Source organism: Nicotiana tabacum, chromosome 22 (assembly GCF_000715075.1).
Source record: "Nicotiana tabacum cultivar K326 chromosome 22, ASM71507v2, whole genome shotgun sequence".
Classification (NCBI taxonomy): domain Eukaryota; kingdom Viridiplantae; phylum Streptophyta; class Magnoliopsida; order Solanales; family Solanaceae; genus Nicotiana; species Nicotiana tabacum.
Window position 1 is genome coordinate 62,718,098 of NC_134101.1, and position 26,389 is coordinate 62,744,486.

Here is a 26,389-nt window from a genome sequence, read left to right on the forward strand (position 1 = left end):
CCAACGTTAGAATAATATTATCTATTTTTAAAACAATTTTTAAATTTATTAATAACAAAGAACAATTGCGGAAGTAAAGTCTAAAATATAGTGAATAATCCATAAAAATAACGATGTCTAAATACCATCCCAGAATTGGTGTCACAAGTGCACGAGCTTCTAAAATAAATACAATTAAAGGTCTGAATAAAATAAAGCTGTCTGGAAATAAACACACAGCTAAAGTAAAATAGACGGGGACTTCAGAACTGCGAACGCCATGCAGTTATACCTCAAGTCTCCTCCGAGTAGCTAAAATTCGAGCAAGTCTATGGCACGCCACTGGGACCAACTCCAAAATCTGCACAAGAAAGTGCAGAGTATAGTATTAGTACAACCGACCCCATGTATTGGTAAGTGCTGAGCCTAACCTCGACGAAGTAGTGACGAGGCTAAGGCGGGTCACTTACATTACCTGTACGCAATATTAGTAACAACAACAATAATAGAAATAAATCAGGTAACTCATTTATAATAATTGAAGCCAACTCAGCATTTATAACCAATTATCATTTCCTTCAATTCTGTTGCAGCGTACAACCCGCTCTCACAATATATTCACATTCAATTTTGTTGCATCGTGCAACCCGCTCTCATAATATATTCACATTCAATTCTGTTGTGCCGTGCAACCCGCTCCTCCAATATATTTATTTTAATCAAGTCTGTTGCGGCGTGCAACCCGATCCCCCAATATATATTTATATCGACTTTTAAATAAGTCTGTTGCGGCGTGCAACCCGATCCTCCAATATGGACTTTTAATAAGTCTATTGCGGCGTGCAACCCGATCCTCCAATATGGACTTTTAATAAGTCTGTTGCGGCGTGCAACGCGATCCTCCAATATGGACTTTTTAATAAGTCTGTTGCGGCGTGCAACTCGATCCTCCAATATATTCATTATAATCAATTCTGTTGCGGCGTGCAACCCGATCCTCCAACATATTTATTTTCCAATTCTTATAGAAGATATTTCCCCAATAAATGCAATGCTTAATATACAATTATAAGACAATAATCATACAATAATTATGATTTAATTATGAAACAAACAAAGGCAAATAGCAAATTATTATGAAAATCAGAGAGAAAATATGCAGTTTAATATTTAATATGCTAAATGTCAAATAACAATTAAGGCACATAATTCAAATAGAATGTAATAACTAATGCAGGAATTCAAGAATTAATATTTGCCAAAGAATAGGAGAGAAACAATTATTATAATAATTAATTCATGAATTAAAATAATTTATGATTTTTCAAGTAAGCAGGCAAACAATTAATTTGACGACGTATAGACACTCGTCACTTCGCCTATACGTCGTTCACATGTAATTCACATAACAAATAATTTAAGGGTTCTATTCCCTCAAGTCAAGGTTAACCACGACACTTACCTCGCTTTGCAAATTCCAATCAATTACTCAACCACAACTTTTCCTTTTAAATTTGTCTTCGAAAGCTTCAAATCTATTCACAAATAATTCAATATACTCAATACGAATCATAGGAATTAATTCCATATGAATTTACTAATTTTTCGGATAAAATCCGAAATTCATTAAAATATTCGGTAGTGGGACCCACGTCTCAAATCTCGAAAAAACTTACGAAATTCGAACACCCATTCCGAGACGAGTCCAACCATACAAAAATTATCCAATTCTGATATCAAATGGACCTTCAAATATTAAATTTTTGTTTTTAGAAGAATTTATATAAATTCACGAATTCATGATATAAATGAGTATGAAATCATAAAATATAATCAATATAGGATAAGAAACACTTACCCTAATGTTTTCCCGTGAAAAGCGCCCAAATATCGCCTCTTGAGGTTTAGGATTCGAAAAATTAAAGAATGAATGAAAAATCCCGTCTAAGTCCAAAGTTATCAGCTTCGGATGTCGCATTTGTGACCTGAGCTTCGCAATTGCGAAGCTCGCAAATGCGAAGGGGTCATCGCAAATGCGAGAACCTTCACTTTCCGCTGCCTTCGCAAATGTGAAGAGTACGTCGCATTTGCGACAATTGGCCCTTCGCAATTGCGAAGATAAACTCGCAATTGCTAGAACTGCTGGCCTAGGCTATCTTCGCAATTTCGATAAAAATTTCGCAATTGCCATACTTGCTTGGTTCGCATTTGCGATGCCTGATCTCGCAATTGCGAGATCAGAGGCCTGCAACAGGTTCAGTTATACCAGCAAAAGTTTCTAAGTTCAAAACATCCCGTGGCCTATCCGAAACTCACCCGAGCCCGAGCCCTCGGGGCTCCAAACCAAACATGCACATAATTCTAAAAATATCATATGAACTTGCTCGTGTGATCAAATCACAAAAATAACACCTAAAACTATGGATTTAGCACCAAAACTCATGAGTTCCTTAAGAACATTTCAAAACTACTATCTTCTCAACCGGACGTCTGAATCACGTCAAATCAACTCCGATTTCTACCAAATTTCACAGACATGACTTATATATTATATTAAAACTTTACCGGGCTCCGAAATCAAAATACGGACCCGATACTAATGAGATCAAACATTAATCAATTTCTTTAAATCCATAGAATTTCATTCTTGTAATTTTCATCAAAAATTCATTTCTCGAGCTAGGGACCTCGCAATTCGATTCTGGGCATACGACCAAGTCCCATATTTTACTACGGACCTTTTGGGATCGTCGAAAAATGGATCCGAGTCTGTTTACTTAAAACGTTGACCAAAGTCAACTAAAAAATCAATATTAAATCCCAAAAATTATTACTTCATAAATTTCCACATAAAGGCTTTCTAGATTTACGCCTGGACTGCGCACACAAATCAAGGTGAGTAAAAATAAGGTTTTTCAGGCTAACAGGCCAGGAATAGAGTCTTAATTCACAACATGACCCTTTGGGTCATCACACTCCCGAACCCTTAGGAAACTTTCACTTTCTTATATTCTATCGTGCGGAATTGATTCAGCTTGAAACATAACTCTTTAAATTCCTTCCACGCATTTTGTATGCGCATATGAGCGCTCGGTATCAGCTGTGCATCGCCGGTTTGTGATTCCATGAACGATGTTCAAGATGTGTATTCTGTGTTTTGGTGATGGGCCAGTCTGGAGGACTTGAGGCTAGGTTTAGACCGCAGCTTAGGCTCGGTAGCTTTAGTTGTAACGTGTACATTTGGGCTCATATGTTCGGTAATGTCTCTACGAGTGGAATTTGTGGCTCGATGAGCGGTAGAATGACTTTGTGATGAGTATGATGTAACTGCGAGATGTATTAAGACGATTTGAATGTGACGAGAAGTGTTTCCTTGAAATGTAAAGGAATGCCATTTGATGATTTATTTTTGTTTTGATGTGACGTACAATCTCGAGTGTGAATATTTTTAAAGATATTTCACGTTGTTAAATTTTGGAGAAAATTAAATTCTCGTGTCTGGTTAATGAGTTTGGACTCAGAAAGATTAAGTGATTTCATAGTAATTGTGGTTGCGAAAGGGTATAACAAGATGCCAATTTGAGACTAAGCAGGTGGATTATCTCATGCGGAGTAATTTATGTAGGTGTGTATCTTATGATATGAATAGAGAGTTTCTTTTCTGCCAGCAGGGCGTATGTGTTGAGACTTGAATTTGAATCTGGTTGAAAAAGTTGACTTGAGTGTTAAGTGAATGAATGCGAGATTAGCGGATGATTGGGGTATTTTATGGTTGGTGTGTCTTGAGCTTGAGAAGAATTTTCGTTGAACTGACTACGGTATTAAGGCAGTAATAAAGCATAGGTATTGTGAGTTATCAAATATTTTAATCTATAGCTTTGAGCCAAGTGGGGGAGCATGCTATTGATAATTCAATTCATGATTATGTGTCAAATTTTTTGTTTGGTCTGAAGTATACTTGGGAATCAGAGATGACTTGCAGAGGTGGAGTTCGAGAATGACTCGAGTGAGGAAATTTCTGGATACGAGTTATACTGCGCTTTATGAGTATATGAAAATCGTGGGATGAGTGAGTTGTTATTTGTGAATGATGTAGTGCGCACGGAGTATGAATTTGATAGGTGGTATTAAAGTAGAGTTACTTCTTTGAGTGTTGTTGTGCTGATGGGGCACGTGTCTTTTGGCTCATTTGGGCGGTGTAATGTGGATTTGAGTAAAGGGGGTGACTCTCGAGAAAGTTCTAATGCATTCGAGATTAATATGTAAGAATTGAGAATTTTTGGCGGATTTGTTTATGGCTAAAATCTGAAATTTAAGTTGGATGGTGTCGAGACTTGTGGCATTTATGTATATCATTATGGATTTTATATTTCGGTATCAGGAAGGTGAATGAAATGGTCTTAGACTAAAATAAGGTATTTTTAGAGTGGGTGTTTCGGTTGTGGTATTTATAGGGTTAATTATGATGTGGTGAGACTCTACAGATGTTTGGTGGCAATATTTTTGGGTTTTGGTGTCCTACATGGTTTGGTCGAGTTAGAGGAATTCAGTTCTGATAGTTTAGTTATTTGCGAATAGATATCAAAGTGTTCTTGATGGTTTCTACCATGGTTTGAGCCGGATATTTCCTACTGGTGTGGGGAACGTGTTGTGTATTGTGGCTTCCTCTTAGAAAGAAGCAAGAGAAAGGTTTCTAACTAATAGGGTATGTAAATTATTGGTGACTCAAAGATGATAATGAGATTCTTGTGCTTGTCACATGATGGCATGATAGATGTGATGTATTGTGCAGGATTTAGATTTATATGTACGAGGTGGCAGCTCATTCTTGAAAGGAAGATCACGAATTCTGGACGGAATGGTCAATGTTATTTATTTTGATGAATGCTATAGTTGCTCGGTAATCCTGATAAGGGCGTGCGGCTGAAAGAGGCATTGTGTTTTGATTTATGGAGGTGCATTAGTATTACAGTACTCTCCTAGTTAATAGACTACTGATATACGAGTTATTGATATGTGGCACGGAGGAATTATGGGAATATTCCTAGTGGGATGATCGTGCATGAAGGATATGATAGCTATGCGAGTGCTTGAGTTGTGATCAGTTACGATGGTTCATGTGTACTTATTTGATTGCTCCTGTATGATATGCTTGAATTAAAGGCCTATGACCATGCCAGGCGGATTATGTTACTGGCGCGTGAGTTGTCCGTGCGGATCCATGTACTGATATTATTGGCACGTGAGTTATCCGTGCAGGTCCAGATATTTATATTATTGGCACGTGAGTTGTCCGTGTGGGTCCAGATATTGATAATGTAGCATGTGAGTTGTCCGTGCGAGTGATGTTAATGTGAGCTCTAGAAGAGCTGGTTACTGTTATATCTAGAAATCTATAAGGAATTGGGAGATGAGAAACAAATGAAAGTTATATTCCTTGGTGTCTAGTTTTCAGAAAGTTAAACCATTTACAATTTGGAGTCTTGTACAAAAAGTTATGACCATTATACTAGAGGTTATCTGGAAGAGTTGGGTAAGTTTGTTCTTCGCGATCGCGAAAAGCAATTTTGGGGCTGAAAAATTTTGTGCTTCGCAATCGCGAAGAGTAAATGCCTAGAATGAAGATAAATTTTGAGGTTTCGGCCATTTTAATACATTTGGAGCTATGAAGCTCGGATTGAAGCGATTATTGATGCGAATTTTACCATATGGATTGGGGTAAGTGTTTTATATCCGAAAGTGATTATACTTCATGATTCTATGGTTATATTCATCATTTATTTCGTATTTAAATGGAAGAAAATCAACATTTTTGTAAAATCTTCCAAAAACGAAAATTTAAGATTTGGAGGTCGAGTTGTTATCGGAATTTGATAAAATTGGTATGGTTGAACTCGTATCGGAATGGGTGTTTGGATTTTATAACTTCTGTTGGGTTCCGAGACGTGGGGCCCACGGACAATTTTTAAGCTAAATTCTGGATTTTTATGGAAAATTAATATTTTCTTATGGAATTAATTTCAATAAATTTTATTGACTGAATCAAATTAATTGTGGCTATATTCGAGGCATTTGGAGGCCAATTCACAAGGTAAAGGATTAGCGGAGTAAATAATTACCCGATTTGAGGTAAGTAACACTTCTAAACTTGGTTCTGAGGGTATGAATCTCCGAATTTGGTATGTTATGAATTGTTTGGAGGTGACACACACGATAGGTAACGAACATGTAGACGTGCACCACAGAAAGTGTATCTTGAATAAATCTTGTGAAGTAGTAAAATTAAAGAATCTTGTTATTATCTGAACATGTGGCACGTGTTAGAGAAATTAAGCTGAGGCTAGTATTAAAGATCATGTTTAGGCTACGTGCCGATATTTTAGGACCCATGGGGTCGTGATGCTGTTGAATTAATTGTTCTAAAATATACAGTTCACACTCAGTAATAATTGTCCATTGTGAGGATATTTATGGGATTGAGCTGCGCAACGCAGCAGGCCATTTGGCTTTATATATGTTATTATTAAATGGATCGGGGCTGCCAGCCTGCAGCAGGCCAGAATGGCTTTATACATTATTATTGTTCTGGATCGGGGCTGCCCGCCTGCATTAGGTCTTATTGGCTTTACTATTTTATGGATCGGGGCTGCCCGCCTGCAACATGCCTTATTGACTTTATTATTAAATGGATCGGGGCTGCTCGCCTGCAGCAGGCCTCATTGGCTTTATTATTATACGGATCGGGACTGCCCCTCCTGAAGTAGGCCATATTGGCTTTATATCACACTTGGGCTGAAGGAGCCCCTCCGGGAGTCTGCACACACCCCCAGTGAGCGCGGTCGACTTATAGCGCTTGGGCTGAAGGAGCCCTTCCGGAGTCTGTACACCCCTAGTGAGCGTAGATGATTATATATATTCGGGATGGATTTCCCAGGGCATGGACTTGCCTCTCTTAGTGCTTATATATATGTTTGGGATGGATTTTTTCCAGGGCATGGACTTGCCTTATTATATTGTAGTGAATTTACCTGGACATGGATCTTGTCCGTATCATTTGCATTTGGGGATAAATTACCCCAGGGCTAGATTGGCCTTATACGGTACTGAATGACTGACTGTTAGTCGATGTGTATATATATACGGGTTGGAACACCTCGGGGCCGGACTGGTCATAAACTGCACCGAGTGACTGAATAATTGGTGACCAGTATCTACATGAGGTCTTGCTACTGAGATGTCATATTCCTTATATCATGCAGTATTGATCTATTTCACTTGTACTTAATTTATCTGTTGAACTTGAAAGCATGCCTACATTTCTGTACCATTATTTTTACTGGACTGTACCTGCGGAGATCATCATTTCTTTCACCCCAGAGGTTAGTCTTGTTACTTATTGAGTTAGTTGTATTCATACTACACTCTGCACCTCGTGTGCAGATCCAGGTGCTTTCGGATACGGAGATTGTTAGATTTCAGAGTACTATATGTTGGAGACTATCAAGGTAGCTGCTTGGTATCTGCTGTCCTCGTCTCTCTTTCCTTCAGTTATTGTACTGTTCTATACTTTCAGGCAGTGGTTTTTATCAGTCAAACATTGTATTCACATTAAATGCTCATGTAATCAGTGACACCGGGTTTTGGGAGTGATATATTTGAATTTTTGAGATTTCTTCCGCTAAATTTAATTATTTTGTTTTCAAATTTAAAAGAAATGGTGATTTATTGGGATTTTTGGCTTGCCTAGTATTGAGATAGGCACCATCACGGTAGGTGAGATTTTGGGTCGTGACAGAAATAAAAAGAGAAAAATAGGAATAAAGCTTAAGCGAGCACTGAAAGTCCTGAATTATTTTTCAAGTGCTAAAGAGCACTTGAAGAAGACCTAGTTTGGTGTCCCCCGTATTCATTCTTTCTCCTCTTTTATTTCAACATACTTTTTTTTCGTAAGCATACGTTCAAGTTATTATCTCATTTAAATTGTGATTTTTTATTTATTTACTACCTTTATGATTCCTTTCTTCACACGCGCGCGTGCGCTCTCTCTGTCTCTTTCTCTCTCTCACACACATATATATTGTAACGACCCGACTTGTTATTTTAAGAATTAACTCCCCGTTCAATGACTTAAGGTCTTGATCAGCTTTGTATTATGTGTATTGACTTGCGTGCGCGGTTGAATTCAGTTACCGGATGATTCAAGGTGATTTGGGACACTTGGTCCCTAAAACAGAAGCTTAAGTCTTAGGATTTTGACCATAGTCGAAAATATGTGAAGATGACTTCGGAATGGAGTTCCGTCAGTTCTGTTAGCTTTGTTGGGTGATTTTGGACTTAGGAGTGTGTCCGGAAAATTATTTTGAGGTCCGTAGTGGAATTAAGCTTGAAATGGCGAAAGTAGATTTTTTGGAAAGTTTGACCGGGGGTTGACTTTTTGATATCGGGGTCGGAATCCGATTCTGGAAATTTGAATAGCTTCGTTATGTCAATTATGACTTGTGTGCAAAATTTGAAGTCATTCCGAATTGATTTGATGTATTTCGGCACAAGATATAGAATTTGAAAGTTCAAAACTCATAAGGAATTTGGAAGCTTATATCTCGCAATGTATAAGGAATTTGGAGATGATCCAAAACTAAAAGTTGTAGCTCTTTGTGTCTAGTTTTCAGAAAGGTAAACCATTTGTCATTTGAAGTTGTGTACAAAAAGTTATGATAGATATACTACAGGCTGTCCGCGAAGAGTTTGGAAATCTCTGTTACATAAGGCTGACTTTGGAAGCTTATATATAAATATATACAAGGAATTGGGAGATGAAAAACAAATGAAAGTTATAGTCCTTGGAATCTAGTTTTATGAAAGTTAAACTATTCATCATTTGGAGTTTTATACAAAACGTTACGACTATTATACTAGAGGCTGTCCGGAAGAATTGGGGAGTTTGTTCTTCGCGATCGCGATTGGTTTTCCGCGATCGCGAAGAGCAATTTTAAGGCTGAAATATTTTGTGCTTCGCGATCGCGGAGCATTTTCCGCGATCGCGAATAGTAAATACTTAGGCAGTAGCTATATTTCGAGATTTCAGCTATTTTTAACATATTTGGAGCTATGGAGCTTGGATTGAAGCGATGTTTTAGGCGATTTTCACCATATGGATTGGGGGTAAGTGTTCTTTATCCTAAAGTGATTATACTTCATTATTATATGGTTATATTCATCATTTATTTCGGATTTAAATAAAAGAAATCATCCAAAAAACGAAAATTTAAGATTTGGAGGTCGAGTTGTTATCAGAATTTGATAAAATTGGTATAGTTGAACTCGTATCGGAATGGGTGTTCGGATTTCATGAAAATTATGTCGGGTTCCGAGGGGCGGGTCCCGCGTTGACTTTTGTTGACTTTTTGGAATAAATTTTTAAGTCGACGTATTATTATCCGGAAATATTTTCGATGAATTTTAATAGAGTTATAAAATTAAGTTGGATAGATTTGGGCGGTCGGGAGGTCAATTCAAGAAAGGATGCGATTTTGGAATATCGGCATAACTTCAAAAGGGTAAGTGTCTTGCTTAACCTCGAGGGAGAGAATTACCCCTTAGGCATCGAGTCTTATGTGCCATTTGTGAAATATGAAGCCGGGTACGCGAGGTGACGAGTACGTACTCGGGCTTATATGTGCAAATTTTCTTGGTTTAAAGTTTTAGGCATTTTTATGTATTAAATTAGATAATTGTTGGTATTAGTAAATCCTTGAATTATCACGCCTCGTTCCTTATTTGTCAAATTTGTATTTTATATAATAAATTTAGTGTTATTGTCACTTGGATTTTATGTGAATTCCGTGTGTTTATTGATTTAATATTGTCTTGGAATTAAATCCATGATGGAACTCTTATCTGCAAATATTTATTTATAAGTTTAAATTGAGGAGTTAATATAATTATCAAGAATTTGGAATAATAAAGGCGTTGCCCTATACTGAGTATTTTTCACTTCTGTTGATTGTTTTGAGGTTTATTATACGTTGTGTGGAGCCTTGGGCTATTTGTTGGTAAATTTATTGATTCTGCTACATATTTGAAATTTGGTTGTGGTCAGTGAAAATTGTGATATGTATTGTTGTATTGTATTGTGGTTTAAACACTCTCCTTGATGTTATTTATGCTTCCTACCTTGCTTGTTAATGATATACATGTGCTTGGTAAGGAAGAGTGTAAAGCACGAAGGGTGATGCCGTGCCATTTGAGAGTGTAAAGCACGAAGGGTGATGCCGTGCCATTGAGAGTGTAAAGCACGAAGGGTGATGCCGTGCTATTTCATTTATATTATCAGGTGAGGATGAGAGTAAAAGCACGAAGGGTGATGTCGTGCAATTATTTTTATGTTATCATATATTCATGGCACGAAGGGTGCTTCCGTGCAGGCGAGGGCGAGAGACATACATTATATTGTGATATCATTTTGTTGTTTATACATTCATGCCTTTATCTTGAGATATTATTGTGCACCTATGTTTTCTGTGTGACTTGTAGTCGTTGTTGCTTCATGTGTGCCTCCACTTTATTTCTTTTATTGTTATTAGCATTTCTCCCACCTAGTTGGTACTATTATATGTATTCACAGTGAGGAAGATATAAATGCACGAAGGGTGTTGCCGTGCCAATTGATTTGAATCAAATATATATATATTAGGTGAGAATGAGCTAAGTGCACGAAGGTATTGCCATGCCATTTGATGTGATATGTTGAATGTATTCCTCACACCAGAAAAGTTAAATGAGGCGTCACATGATGACTTTTATTCGAAAGAATTATATTAGAAAGATATTTATTAGAAAGAATTATATTATAAAGATATTTACTTGAAAGAAATATATTTGAAAGATATTTATTCAAAAGAATTATATTAGAAAGATATTTATTTGAAATAATTATATTATAAAGATATTTACTTGAAAGAAGTATATTTGAAAGATATTTACTTGAGAGAAGTATATTTGAAAGATATTTATTCGAAAGAATTATATTAGAAAGATATTTATTTGAAATAATTATATTATAAAGATATTTACTTGAAAGAAGTATATTTGAAAGATATTTACCTGAAAGAATTATATTTGAAAGATATTTACTTGAAAGAATTATATTCGAAAGATATTTACTTGAAAGAATTATATTCGGAAATATATTTATTGAAAAGGATTATATTCGAAAATATATTTTTTGAAAGGGATTATATTCCAGAGGTTTTAATTGAATAACTTAGATAAAAGATGTATATTCTAAAGGACCTGATTAATTGGTTGTACCTGTATTTATTACTCGTTTGAACAATATTTATGGTGATTCTGTTACCTTGCTGTTTAAATCACTAGTTGATTGATGTTGCTATTACTGCTATTTATTTTCTATTATTTTTGCATGTTATATTGCACAGGTTATTAGACTAGTGAGTGTCTTGACTGTACCTCGTCTCTACTCCATTGAGGTTAGTCTTGATACTTACTGGGTACCGACCGTGGTGTACTCATACTACACTTCTGCATATTTTTGTGCAGAACCAGGTATTGGAGATATCGGACTTGAGCAGAGTTAAAGCGGGATCGTAAGGATTCAAGGTAGAGATGTTTGGTCGTCACAGTCCCTTGGAGTCTTTTCATTTCATTGTACTGTTAATTTTTAATCAAACAGTATTGTATATTCGGTCCTCGTGATCATTCCATGTATTCAGTTAGAGTTCGTGACTCAGTACTACCAGTCTTGGGAGGTTGTATATTCATATTTATTCTGGTGTTAGTTTTGGTTACTTATTTAATTCAAAAAACAAATAGCTTCAAAATGTGATAGAAATCGGTTTACCTAGTCTTAGAGATTATGTGCCATCACGACGCACACACACACACACACACACACACACACACACACACACACACACACACACACACACACACACACACACACACATATATATATATATATATATATATATATATATATATATATATATATATATATATATATATTTAACCATAACTGGATATGTTATATAATATTTTCAAGAATTTTTCTCTATACTTTTTAACTAATTGTTGCCACACTAATTCTACCTTAAACAAATAATTTAATGTCATCGAACTAAAATAAGGTAAAGATCAATAATAATAATTTAAACTGAAATACCAGCTAGCCACACCGAAAGAAATAGAAATCGATGAAAAGATGCTTTAATATTTAATGCCATAAAAATTATAAAAATATTTATTTTTAAAGACTTAAAATTGTCCCTCTAAACTGTCGAGCTCAAAAAAGTTGAATTTGAATAACTATCTATTCAAAACATATATTTGCAATTAAAAATATTTTTTTTATTTGTAAAAACAAAAAAACAAGCAATAATTATGATAACAAGAAAAATTGCATGAAGCTATTCTTAAATGTCTTCTTGATGCAAAAAAGAAATTTCAAAATTTGTCTCTGAATTCCAACATGAAAAGTTTTGGTTACATATGTATGATAAACATGACATTACGATTAGAGAAAAATTATATTGAACGCCATAAATATAAAATGAAGATTACAGCTGAAAATCAACACTCATCATTTTTATGAATTGATATTTTTTATTTTCTTATTTTAGAACTCAAGCACATTATTATTTATGTGTTTCTTTAAAATTTTATACTTATTAGTATAGGATACACGCGCAACGCGCATACCCTAAGATTAGTACTATATTAAAAGTACGAAGGCCCTTAGTGAAATGTCATTCGTCATTTTTACCCCTTAGAAATTGATTTCACACTAGATAAAATAGTCATTTAATTATTTTTCTTAATATATTTAAATCTTTGAAATCAACTAAAATTTTAGTTATTAAAATCTTTCCTTATTTGAATTATGTAAAGATTCCTAATATTTAGGACTTCAAAGTCCAACAAAATATAGCTTATGTAATTACAGTATCTTCGATACTAAACGTTTTATTTGTCAAACAAATTTTTAGTATTAAATAACGTGAATGAAATAGTGGAGGTGCTAATTTTCGGATAGCATAAATCAATTGCTAATTGAGGTCAAAATAAGTACAATACAGAAATATAAATAGTTAAATGTCACGGTATCAATTAATGATGAATAATTCGTTCAATAGTCAATTTCACATTTCTATATTATATGTGAACTACCTTTCACTTAAATTTTTTTTTTTTTGTTCATCGTTTTATATCTATATCTATATCTATATTATATCTATCTATATAGTACGAAGATAGATACTACTATATAATACTATACCTTTCACATTTCATCGTTTTATATTAAAAGCACGAAGGCCCTTAGTGAAATGTCGTTCGCCTTTTGTACCCTTTCAAAACTGATATTACATTGGATAAAGATGTAATTTAATTTACATTCCTAATATTTAAGACTTTGAAATCTATTAAAATTTTACTTATTAAATTGTTCCATATTTGAACTATATAGGTAGGAAGCCGTATTATTTAAAAAATATGTTATTCAAAAAAATAATAAACGTATAAAAATTTCTCCAACAAAGTAAACCAATCCTATTACATAACATCTTCAAAATTGTATTGGAAAATAACTTTTAATTTTCGACAATAAATAAATTTGAAGACATTATCGACATATATATTTAATATTTGACCTCCTTTCATGATATATTTTCTCTTTATCGTTTCTTTCATAATATTTGGAACTATACTAAATGAACAAATCACTTAGTACTTTCTCTTCATAGATTATATGTGTAATCCTTGAAACTACTCTCAACAATTTTAAAAAAAAATAAAAAAATTAAAGAAAGTAAAAATAATTTCTCGTGAACAATATTGAAGGATAATAATTTTGAGATAGAATGTGAGATTATTCAATTTCATGTGTGATTGATTTTACATTTTCGACATAAGAAATTATGAAATTAGTTATACCACAATTTGGTACTATTTTGATTTTATATTCAATGTGGGATAATAATTATAGAGATTAGCTATGTATCGCAAGAAAAAATATAAACAAATGCCCAAAATATCCTCCTTCAAAGCTTTTCGCCTAATTTATTCAAAAAGTCTAAGGTTAAAATTAAAAATAAAATTTTATTCAAGTTTATATATGATAAAATCAAACAAATATTTCTATTATACTTCGTATATTCTATTTTAATCCAATGACTCAAACATCTACCAAAATAATTTATATCCAATAAATAATTTTGATAATATTTAATCACTACATTATAACATATGTATAATTTTTTGCGGTATTCTAAATGAGAGTTTATTAATTTTTTCTTTATTTTCCATTCATTCCAACAAATCTATATCTTTTTATATATTACTAAGTTATTTGTTGTAAAATATCAACTCAACATTAGCCATCCTTATACTATACACTATCATCAAAAAGTTCTTAAACTATAGGGCAATCTATTCATTTCCAAATCTCTAAAGATATAACGATAGAATTTTGATAAAAGTATTTATGCATAAATATTTATTTTTAGTATTAGGTCACAAAAACTAACAATAAAATTTCAGAAGATGTTCACACAGAGGTCTTTAGAAATTGCAATAAGGTTGTCACGTCCTCAAATTCCCTCTGTATGATGTCATGATGACACCTAATCTCTAAGACTAGGTAAGTCTATCAATGCAGAATAATATTAAATATCTGAAATAAATAAACTACAATTCAAACAATTTCAACTCCTAAAATCTGGTAGAAATATGTCACAAGCTTCTAAGAATTTATTCTCTATGTCTCTATACATCAGAGTCTAAAGCAAATAAGGAAGACAACATAGTAAGATAGAAGGGGACACCGGAGTTTGCGGACGCTGGCAAATATACCTCGAAGTCTCCTCGTACAACTAGTTTACTGATGCCTGGTCTGATAAGATGTACCTGGATCTGCACAAAAAGATGTGCAGAAGCGTAGTATGAGTACACCACAGCGGTACCCAGTAAGTGCCAAGTCTAACCTCGGTAGAGTAGTGACGAGGTCAGGTCAGGCCCTATTGGAGAATAAATAGTGGCATGGTAAAATGTTTAAACAATATTATAAGATAAAATGACAATGATAATGAATCAAGTAGTATGTTACATTTAATTACACCAAATAATGGCAAATAAATACCTCGTGGAAACAAAACAGAATTCTCTTCAACTTTAAGAAAATCACAACAATAATCAAAGGCAACTGCGGCCATAAATCAATATCAACAAGGGAACTACCGAGGTACCGCCTCGTAGTCCCAAATCATAAACAAATTCACAATATCTCATTTCCTTATCTCACCGTGGGAGCCTTCACAATTTATTTTAAAGAAAATATTTTTTCCGAAATAGCATCCCGCGTTTTAGCCATCCTTATCACACCACATGACTTCTAGTAGTTCCCCCTACTAGCCAGGCGTATCAAGCCACCCTTATCTCACCGCATGTGTTTCAATACCCAGACCTTATACCACTGCATGCGTATCAATATCACAATATATCACAATTTGCACCTCAAGTGCTCAAATAATTTAACTTGCAAAAATAATTCAATAATAATATTATTTCACAATAAAGAGCTCACGGCTCATGCCAAAATAAATCGTCAATAATATTCTTCCACAATAAAGAGCTCACGGCTTCATCACAATGAGTACGAAAATCTTACAAAAATATTCAGGAATAAATAATTCAGGAAAATAATATTTTAAAATCTTTAATACGTTGCTTCAATGTCAAATTTAAAATTGTCTAATACTTCATATTAATAATATTTAATTTAAAGAAAATCAACCTTCAAATAATGCACAGAATAAAAGAAACCAAGTTTCAACTAAACAGGAAAAATAATTAGTAGAAAAAGGTCAAACAAATTTAAGGTATATATTTCAGATCAATGATGAAGAATATAACAAGATAAAATAATTTAATAAATGCGCAACAGTGATCTACACAATTTAAAAATATAATATTTTATATTTAGCCCGTGTACACACTCATCACCTCGTGTACACGATTTTCAACACATTCTAATAATCACATCAATACTAATCCTAGGAGAAATTTCTCCCACACAAGGTTGGACAAGTCACTTACCTCGACTTGCTCCAATTTAACCAAGTATTATGCTTTTTTCTCGATTTTCCCACTCCGATCGACTCGTATCTAGTCATAATTAATTCGATACAGTCAATAAAAATTATAGGAATCAATTTCATAAGACAATATTATATTTTTCAATAAAATTCGAAATTAGCTCAAACATTGTCCGTGGGTCCCACGCCTCGAAATCCGGTGAAACTAACAAAATCCGATAACCCATTCAATTACGAGTCCAACCATACCAATTTCATTCAAATCCGACTTCGGATCGACACCGAAATCTCAAAAATTCGTTTCTATGAGATTTCTAAAAGTTTCTCAAATTTTTATTTCAAAACACTAATTAAATGGTGAAAACAATGATATATTCATGTATATTGACCAAATCCGAGTTAGAATCACTTACCCCAATATTTTTCTTTAAAAATATATCAAAATCGCCTCTCCTCAAGCTCCAATTCGTCAAAAAGGCAAATGGGACGAAGTCCCCTGTTTTTATAACTTACGGATTTGTCAGGGAGCTCGATTTGTCAGGGAGTCCGATTTGTCAGGGAGCTCGATTTGTCATGGGGCTCGATTTGTGAGGGAGCTCGATTTGTGAGGGAGCTCGATTTTGTCAGAGAGCTCGATTTTGTCAGGGAGCTCGATTTGTGAGGGAGCTCGATTTTGTCAGGGAGCTCGATTTGTCAGGGAGCTCGATTTTATGAGGGAGCTCGATTTGCCAGGAAGCGCGATTGCTCGATTTGTCAAGGAGCTCGATTTGTCAGGGAGCTCGATTTTGCCAGCATTTCCAGCAGAAAAATTGCAGCAACTTTTGCAACAGCTAAGTCCCACTTTTGATCTGTTAACCATCCGAAACTCACCTGAGGCCCTCGGGACCTCAACCCAATACACCAACAAGTCCTAAAATATCATACAGACTTATTTGAAACCTCAAATCACATCAAACAACGCTAAAATCACGAATCATGCTCCAATTCAAGCTTAATGAAGCTTAGAATTTTCAACTTCTACATTCGATGTCGAAACTTATCAAATCAAGTCCGATTGACCTCAAATTTTGCACCCAAGTCATAAATAACATAACGGAGCTGTAAAAATTTTCAAAACTGGATTCCGACCCCGATATCAAAAAGTCAACTCCCTGGTCAAACTTCCAAACTTTAAATTCCTATTTTAGCCATTTCAAGCCTAATTTCACTACGGACTTACAAATAAAATTTCGATCACGCTCCTAAGTCGAAAATCATCATACGGAGCTGTTGGAATCATCAAAACTCTATTCCGGGGTCGTTTGCATATAATTCGACATTCAGTCACTTTTTGAACTTAAACTTTTAATTTATTTCATCAAAATTCCGTATCTCAGACTAGGGACCTCGGAATTTGATTTCGGGCATACGCCCAAGTCCCAAATCACGATACGGATCTACCGGAACTATCAAAATACTGATCCGAGTCCGTTTGTTCAAAATGTTGACCAAAGTCAACTCAATTGAGTTTTAAAACTCTAATTCACATTTTAATCCATTTTTCACCTAAAAACTTTTCGAAAAATTTTATGGACTGCACACGTAAGTCGAGGAATGATAAATAGTACTTTTTGAGGTCTTAAAATATAAAATTAATTATTAAATTTAAAGATGACATTTTGGGTCATCACAAAGGTATCTTAGAATTTACGCGGAGAAGGATTTCTTTCTTTATTAAGTCAGCTAAGTAAGATTAACATTCACTAAATAAATAAGTCTACCAAAATAATTTATATCCAATAAATTATTTTGATAATATTTAATCACTGCATTATAACATACTTATAATTTTTTGCGATATTCTAAATGAGAGTTTATTATTTTTTTTTCTTTATTTTTCATTCATTCCAACAAATCTATATCTTTTTATATATTACTAAGTTATTTGTTGTAAAACATCAACTCAACATTAGCCATCCTTATACTATACACTATCGTCAAAAAGTTCTTAAACTATAGGGCAAATCTATTCATTCCCAAATTTCTAAAGATATAACAATAGAATTTTGATAAAACTATTTATGCATAAATATTTATTTTTAGTATTAGGTCACAAAAACTAACAATAAAATTTCATAAGATGTTCACACATAAATCTTTAGAAATTGCAATAAGCATCATAGAATTTACGTGGAGAAGGATTTCTTTCTTTATTAAGTCAGCTAAGTGAGATTAACATTCACTACTTTCAAAAATTTACACTTTTTTATTTTTTCTTTTATAAACTCAAATATGTTATTTAATTATTATTTATATAATTCTTTTAAATTATATATTTATTAGCATGGGGTACACGTGTGAAACGCGTACCCTAAGACTAGTATACAGTAATAGCATAAAACTCTTTTTTTTTTTTTTTTATGATTAATGTAGTGTAACTTATTATAGTAAATAAAATATCACTTTACCACGTTACCAATTAATGTCATATAATAGAGATTCACACGTTTGTTAGGACATTGAAAGAAAGTAATAAATGACTTCGCTTTTCTAAAATGTCAGATATTACGAATTAACTAATTCAGTTTGTCAGAACTATTAATATTTCGGACTAGCCAGAGATAATTAAGAAAGAAAACACGCCTGGAAGATATTGTTTTGTTGGTAAAGCAGGAAATATTGTAAACAATTATCACTATAAATACAGGTTCAATTGAATCTATTACTTTCGATGCATAGTATAAATTTATATGTAAAATCTATTAATGAAATAAATAGTAGATATAAACGCATAACTTTAAAATTATAATGAGTTCAATGCTAAAAATTTTAAAAGTTGAACCCATAGGGTTTAATCTTGGATCTGCCTCCGATTGTAAATATATATTACAATAAATCATGGAAGCTTAACAAAGCACAGCGGTAAAGATTTTACAATTTGTGTTTTTAGTCCATAAAATCTCAGCAAATGCCTTTTGAGGGAATAATTAAATGAATTAAAGGTTATACAAAGATGTCAAGTATGATTGATTTGCATAAGAAACCCTGCAAATTGCGAAAGATTGGTTTGATAATTGTACGCCAGAAGGATAATAGATGTGGTCATGTGGTATAGTAGTACTCCAACTAATTAATGAAGATACCGAGAATGGTCATCACTGAACCTTTGGGATATACGATAAGGTTAGCGCTATTCATATTCAGATGCGGCGAAATGGATTCCTTAATCAAATATTTAAATCCTCCAAAAACGGAATATAGCCATTGGCAGTCGCTAATCACTTGCCTTAATTACACCAATGTCAACTCTTTGATACCTATATAAACACTCCCTCTCTGCACCTTCTTGGAAACAAACACATCAATTTTATTTTTAACATTTCAATCAGTTTTTTTCCTTAAGAAAAAAATGGGTGATATTGAGGGCGAACCAGGGAGTTCCATGCATGGAGTCACTGGTAGAGAGCCAGTTCTTGCTTTCTCAGTGGCTTCTCCGATGGTGCCAACTGATACCACTGCAAAATTTTCAGTACCAGTTGATACTGAACACAAAGCCAAGGTTTTTAAGTTCTATTCATTTTCAAAGCCTCATGGTCTTACTTTCCAGCTCTCCTGGATTTCTTTCTTCACTTGTTTTGTTTCAACTTTTGCCGCTGCCCCTTTAGTTCCTATCATTAGGGACAACCTAAATTTAACCAAAATGGATGTTGGTAATGCCGGAGTTGCTTCCGTTTCCGGAAGTATTTTATCTAGGCTTGTTATGGGTGCAGTTTGTGATATGTTAGGGCCAAGATATGGCTGTGCATTTCTGATTATGTTGTCAGCCCCAACTGTATTTTGCATGTCATTTGTGTCGTCGGCTGGAGGATATGTTGCTGTCCGGTTCATGATCGGATTCTCGCTAGCAACATTTGTGTCGTGCCAATATTGGATGAGTACTATGTTTAATAGTCAGATTATAGGACTTGTCAATGGGACAGCTGCAGGATGGGGAAATATGGGTGGTGGTGCGACTCAACTTATTATGCCAATTGTGTATGATATAATAAGAAGAGCAGGAGCAACTCCATTCACTGCTTGGAGAATTGCATTTTTCATTCCTGGCTGGCTTCATATTGTGATGGGTATTTTGGTGTTGACTCTTGGCCAAGATTTGCCTGATGGGAACCGTGGTGATTTACAGAAGAAGGGTGGTGTTTCTAAAGATAAATTCTCCAACGTTAGTACTCCGATTACACTAAGACTCTTTCATCTCTTAAAAAAAGAAAATTCTTTTTTTTAAAGGAGAAGAATTTTAGCTAACATACTTTACGTTTTTGCTATTTCAGATATTGTGGTACGCTGCAACAAACTACAGGACATGGATCTTTGTCCTACTCTACGGATACTCTATGGGAGTTGAACTGTCTACGGACAACGTAATTGCAGAGTACTTCTTCGACAGGTTTGTTTCTTATATGTATTAAACACAATTACAATATAATTGTCCATATGAAGAGGAATTAGAAACATTTTAGTTTGTATATGGTAAAAATGCATTACTAACTAATAGTGTAAAAACGTACAGATTTGATCTAAAGCTTCACACAGCGGGAATTATTGCAGCGACATTTGGTATGGCTAATTTATTAGCTCGTCCATTCGGAGGATTTTCTTCAGATTACGCAGCCAAAAGATTCGGCATGAGAGGCAGACTTTGGGTCCTTTGGATACTACAAACACTGGGAGGAGTATTCTGCGTGCTGTTGGGGCGTTCGAATTCTCTGCCCATAGCCGTCACATTCATGATCCTTTTCTCTATTGGTGCTCAAGCTGCATGTGGTGCAACATTCGGTATTATTCCCTTCATTTCTCGCCGATCATTAGGTATAATCTCGGGTATGACTGGAGCTGGAGGAAATTTCGGTTCTGGATTGACACAACTGTTGTTTTTCACGAGCTCAAAATACTCGACAGCAACAGGGCTAACTTACATGGGATTAATGATCATAGGGTGCACTCTTCCTGTGACTTTCTGTCATTTCCCACAATGGGGAAGCATGTTTTTTCCACCAACGAAAGACCCAGTTAAGGGAAGTGAGGAACATTATTATGCCGCAGAGTACACCGAAGCTGAGAGGCAGAAAGGTATGCACCAAAATAGCTTGAAGTTCGCCGAGAACTGCCGATCAGAGCGTGGCAAGCGCGTGGGATCAGCACCTACTCCTCCAAATTTAACGCCTAATCGTGTCTGACTTTTTCCTATTTGCTAATTTTCTCTAAGGGGATGGATCATTGTCAATCTCTTATTCCATGAGTCTCAATAAGCAAATATTTTTAAAGAATGTATCTTGATTTTTCTTCTTCTTCTTCTTCTTCTTTTTTTTGTTTTTTGTATGGTTACATATCTGGATTTGAAATTATATATGAAAATTAAAGACTGTTCACATATATACGTTTAAATTTATCCTCCGTTGAAGTTCTCGAATAAATTTGTCTCCACAAACTGCCCGTTCCTTTAGGCTTTAACGGAGCAAAGTCCCCTCACAAAGTATGGGAGTAAATTTCGTCATTTTCCGTTTTAAAAATTCTTCAAGTAAGTTATACTATAAATTTGTTTTCATAGGTATGAATTTTTTCTTATTGTTCTTTCAACACATATTTCTTCACGTAATCCTTAAGTTTCCTTCTAAATTGGTTAAGCTTCAACTCCTGGTATCATTTTTCTTCTTACATTATATCAAGGTTTTACTATTCACTTCCTCATATCTCATACCAACCAACAAACATCTACGTGGACGATATTATAAAAAATACTTTACACGCGTTTAATAAGAAAATTATACCATGAAAATCTAAATTATTGAATTACAGTCTCGTTTCTCAGAGACGACATTTTTAATATTGTACTCTAGTTAAATCTACCATCTAAAGTATAATATTAGTAGTAAATGGTTGAAAGGTCAAATGTAGTGGTTGTGGGAGCAACTGCGATGGCATAGTGGATATATTATAAGATAGACCAGGTGATTTACTGGATTCTGAACGTATTAGATTCAATTTCAATTTGAAATTTAATCTACAATGAGTTGGAGTCTTATAGATAGTGAAACTACAGTTGCAATGTATGCGGAAGAAATTAATGCCCCAGATCAAGAAGATGAAGTTAGTGACAAGAGTGGGTTGCTCTAGTGGTAAGCACCCTCCACTTCCAACTAAGAGGTTGTGAGTTCGAGTCACCCCAAGAGCAAGGTAGGGAGTTTTTGGAGGGAGGGAGCCGAGGGTCTATCGGAAACAGCCTCTCTACCCCAGGGTAGGGGTAAGGTCTGCGTACACCTACCCTCCCCAAACCCCACTAGTGAGATTATACTGGATTATTGTTGTATATCAAGAAGATGATGTTAGTCCTTGTCTAGGGTTTGCGAGCCTATTTTGGCTTAATTAGTCAAAAATAGTTGACACGTATCTAAGTATTAAAAAAATACTTTTAGGTAGTGAAACTGACGTACCATGTAGCCAATGTTTTTTTTTTTTAAGTGAATTAATAAATTAATTCTGAGACAAATGTAATGAAGCCAAGTCAACTTTCCTACCACTTGGGAATTAAAATCGTGTACCCACAATGATTCAAATTAGCTTATCTTAACATACTACAAAAGAGGATTCATCAGGTAGTGGAAAGTATCCTACTTTTATCGGGGAGAGTTTTCTAAGATTACAATGATTCATTAATTAGCCCCACAAACGTAAGAATATAATTTCAGCTGCGAATGAAAGCTTTGAATGCTAATAGAGAAGGCTGTGACAGAACTCGCTACTCAGTGTTTGAGAGGGATCATGTTCATGATGATGGAAAAGATTAGTTTAACTTATGTACAACGATATTGTAAACTATTTTTTTAAAATTTTTTAATAGGTTGCTCAAAAGATATTTACAGGTTACGCTCTATAAAAGCGAAATTAATAATCTTGAACATAAACTAGGTTAGCTGTTACAACAATAAGGCTGACCTGATAGTGTAAATCGATATATATATAAGCTAAACTCCGAAAAATACCGTTAATCTAAAAGCTTAATTTCATTGCCTTGTTTTCCTTTTTTCTGAAAAAGAAAACCTTATTTCACTCTCAATTGACTTAAAAGCATAGCCATCAATATCTGGATCAATATCCAATTGTAAGTTTTAGTTAAGATTTGTTAGAGGGATTAATCCCAATTTCGTATTGGCTTATTCAAACTATACGATAACTAACATCAAAATATGCATATTTTTCTTTATTTTTCTGTCTTTCGGCAATTGCTGTTGTATTAAAACTCCATTGTTGCTTTTCTCTAAAAATCTTCAATCCTTTTGCTTCTTGTTTCTTTCCCATATTTTGATCACTATCTTCGAATGGCTTCTCCAAATACTCCAATCAACGCTCAAGAGATGATTGCCACTATAGAGGTAGCTATCGTCGTTCCTCTTCATGCAACCACCGCGACAATGGAGGACATAATGGTGGAGGAACCACCTATCCTCAAAAGAAGGAATAGAGGCAGAAACCTTCCACGATGGCGGAAGAGGGACCATCAGCCCCTGTCGATGCAAGCAGAGCAGTTCCGACCACTTCGTCCTCTACGATTTTGGCGCCAACCCCTACTAGGAAAGTCAAGGCCGCCAAAGCCTCATGCAAAGGCAAGAAAGAACAGGAAGAACCGACAACTTCGGAGTTTCTTCTGAACATACTCCATCTCATATGTCTTGTCGGTTGCAGGAACAATACTAGAAAGGCTGATTGAAAGTTTTCTTTTGACCTTACAAGTAGAGCATCTTTTGGAGGGGTTGAGAGATTGTGCCTGTGAGGACAAGGTCGAACACCCCTTTCTAGAGTAGGAGAGAACATTACCACACTCTGGGAAGATTTGTCATTCGTGTTCATCTACCCGTTCACCCTCGGGTTCAAGCAGGCCATTGATCCGGTAATCAAGGACCTTATCAAGGCATTCAATGTCTGCTTAGGTCAGCTCGGACCAAGTGTTGGCAGTTAGTGGCTTGCCTGAGGTTCCTTGCCGAGAAGGTGGGGAAATGTTTCTCCTTCAAGCATCTTATTCAAATTTAATGCCCCAAACTTAAAAATGGTCAATGTTAACATTAGCGAACCATAACACTCTGCTCTTCTGGCCAATACCAAGGACAATTGCAACTTCTAGAGATGCTAATTCGAGTCGAGCTCATGAAAGAATTTATGAGTATACCTCGGGATGACTTTTTATCTACTACTCATCTGAGATGGTACGAGAATTTTGTTAAAATACATACCCGGGATATATTAAGCGAAGGCGATCTTTCTTTCTTGGAAGAAAAGAATTTCAAGCGTAATTTCTCCATTTATTATTTGTTTATCATTATCCCTTTTAGGGAGATTTTCTGATTTGTACGATAATCAACGACTCTAAATTCCATTACCGGCCTGCCCTCTAATACGGAGGAGTGCTTTGGTAAAGTTGACAACCATAGAGGTGATGACGTGAAAAATGATTTCTCTAGTCAGGGGATGGGAGTTGAAGAATCACGGTATGAGTGCTTTAACCAAGTGAAGTTTTAAGCGTTCCCGTTTGATGATATTCCTGAAATACCTCTTTTGCTGTAATAGGCACTGGATCTAGGAAATAATTAGCTTAGGCTAAGGTTCTAGATCTCGAGATGACCCAAGAACTTGTACATCAACCATTCTTAGCCAAGAGGAAATTCGGCGAGGACGTACCTTCTGCCCCGAATCCCAAAAAAAAAAAAAAAAAGAGTTCTAAAAAGAGGGCTCAAGATAATAAGGAGGAGAAAAGTCCTCGAGTTTTGACCCTAAGGTACCTTTCCCAGCGACAAGATGAGTCCGAGGAAGAAAACCTTCCACTTTTCTCCAATTTTCCCAATGTTCTAGTTGAAGATGATGACTAGTAGGAATTACCCCTGAGGCGGAGGTCCAGCAATGAGCCGATGGTACCAGAGGAGGAGGATGGTGATGCCTCTAAGTGATCATTTTGACGAGGTGGTCACAGTTTATTCGTAAGAGTTATAGCTCCCGAAACTCGATTCTAACAGGACGATGTGATCTATTGCTTCAGAACTCTATTTAAGGTGCCTCCGCGTCCGGAGCCTGAATAATCCATGACCCCTAGAGAAACAGGTGATGGTATAAATTCCTACCGAGGGGAACATTTTTCGGAGGCCCAAAAAGGTTGCTTCGTGGTTCAAAGGCTTTATCAAGCCCTTGAAATGGTAGTTAGTACATGGAGAATGCTTCAACATCGGCCCTTGCTAATCATGTGGCAACCTCGAGTTTTAAGGTACGGGCCTAGACATTCTATTTTTCCTACTGGTTCCTATTTTCCTTTTTGTTTTAAGAGTTTGGAGTTTTTAGGTTAACTTGGTGGCCACAGAGCTCCATAGTAGAATCACGAAGGGCGACATTGTTCGATGTGCACATGTGCGGGAGATCAAGAGGTTGATGCAAGCCTTATCAAAGAAGGATGCAGAGAAAGAAACATTTTTCGCAGAGGTCCTAGAGTCTTCTAAGAGGGTAAGTCGGTTAGAGCAAGAGAAAGAGGCCTCAGGAATAGAGTTGTTCCATCAATTCGGCAAGCTACACAGAAGGTGCAAAGTCTCGAGATTGCCATTAAGAGGAAAAATGATTAGCATATGAGTTTGGTAGAGAAACGGACTTATGTTATCTCCGAGAGCCAAGACCTTGAGGACCGATCCACGGAGGTGGTCGAGCTTCCGGGCCTAGTGAGATGACGCAACCTCAAAATTAAAGAAGATTAAAAGAAGGCGACCGAAGGCAAACAATACGCCTACCTGCTAGCTTGCCAAAAGACCCTTCATGAAGTCTGTCTTGGGCTTTCTCCTTGGATGAAGAAATTGCTAGATAAATGCCCTTGTTGACGAGGCAAATCCTTCCAGCTCCTCTACCTCCGACGACTCCAATGGATCTAAGGATGAAGGGGAAAGAGAGGATGTGGACGAGGTCCATACTGAAGTCCCCAAAGATAAGGGTGACGAGATGTATTCTTTGCCGCAAGCTCCTGCAATTAATGCTTATTCATCTCTCCCTTATTCCTAACAATCATCATTGCATGAAATATGAGATTCTCCAAGATCTTCTTTGTAATAGTTTTTGAATGATAGGCCTTTTGTGCCTTTTATAATAGCGAATTTGTTTACATTTTTTTTTTTAACTTTTGCGCACTTGTGTGTTATTATTGTTGTAGTCTTATTGGTTAAACCTAAGTGAATTTGTCGAATACTTGTGAAAAATCGATTAAGAATGCCTTATACGACTTACATTTTTCGGTGCCTGTGAAG

The 26,389-nt window shown here is 35.3% G+C and overlaps 1 protein-coding gene and 1 long non-coding RNA gene across 2 annotated transcripts; both read left to right on the top strand.

Moving 5' to 3' along the window:
- Positions 1 to 19,410: 19,410 nt before the first annotated feature.
- On the top strand, positions 19,411 to 21,497 carry LOC107831682 (high affinity nitrate transporter 2.4-like). The gene is made up of 3 exons (XM_016659466.2): positions 19,411 to 20,286; positions 20,396 to 20,511; positions 20,635 to 21,497. The coding sequence occupies exons 1-3, from the start codon at positions 19,477 to 19,479 to the stop codon at positions 21,299 to 21,301; spliced, it is 1,593 nt and encodes a 530-aa protein (XP_016514952.1). The 5' UTR covers positions 19,411 to 19,476; the 3' UTR covers positions 21,302 to 21,497.
- A 1,385-nt stretch (positions 21,498 to 22,882) lies between these two features.
- Positions 22,883 to 26,247, top strand: LOC107831684 (uncharacterized). The gene is made up of 2 exons (XR_001658427.2): positions 22,883 to 25,371; positions 25,446 to 26,247. It is a non-coding gene; the product is annotated as an uncharacterized LOC107831684 (long non-coding RNA).
- The last annotated feature ends 142 nt before the right edge of the window (positions 26,248 to 26,389 follow it).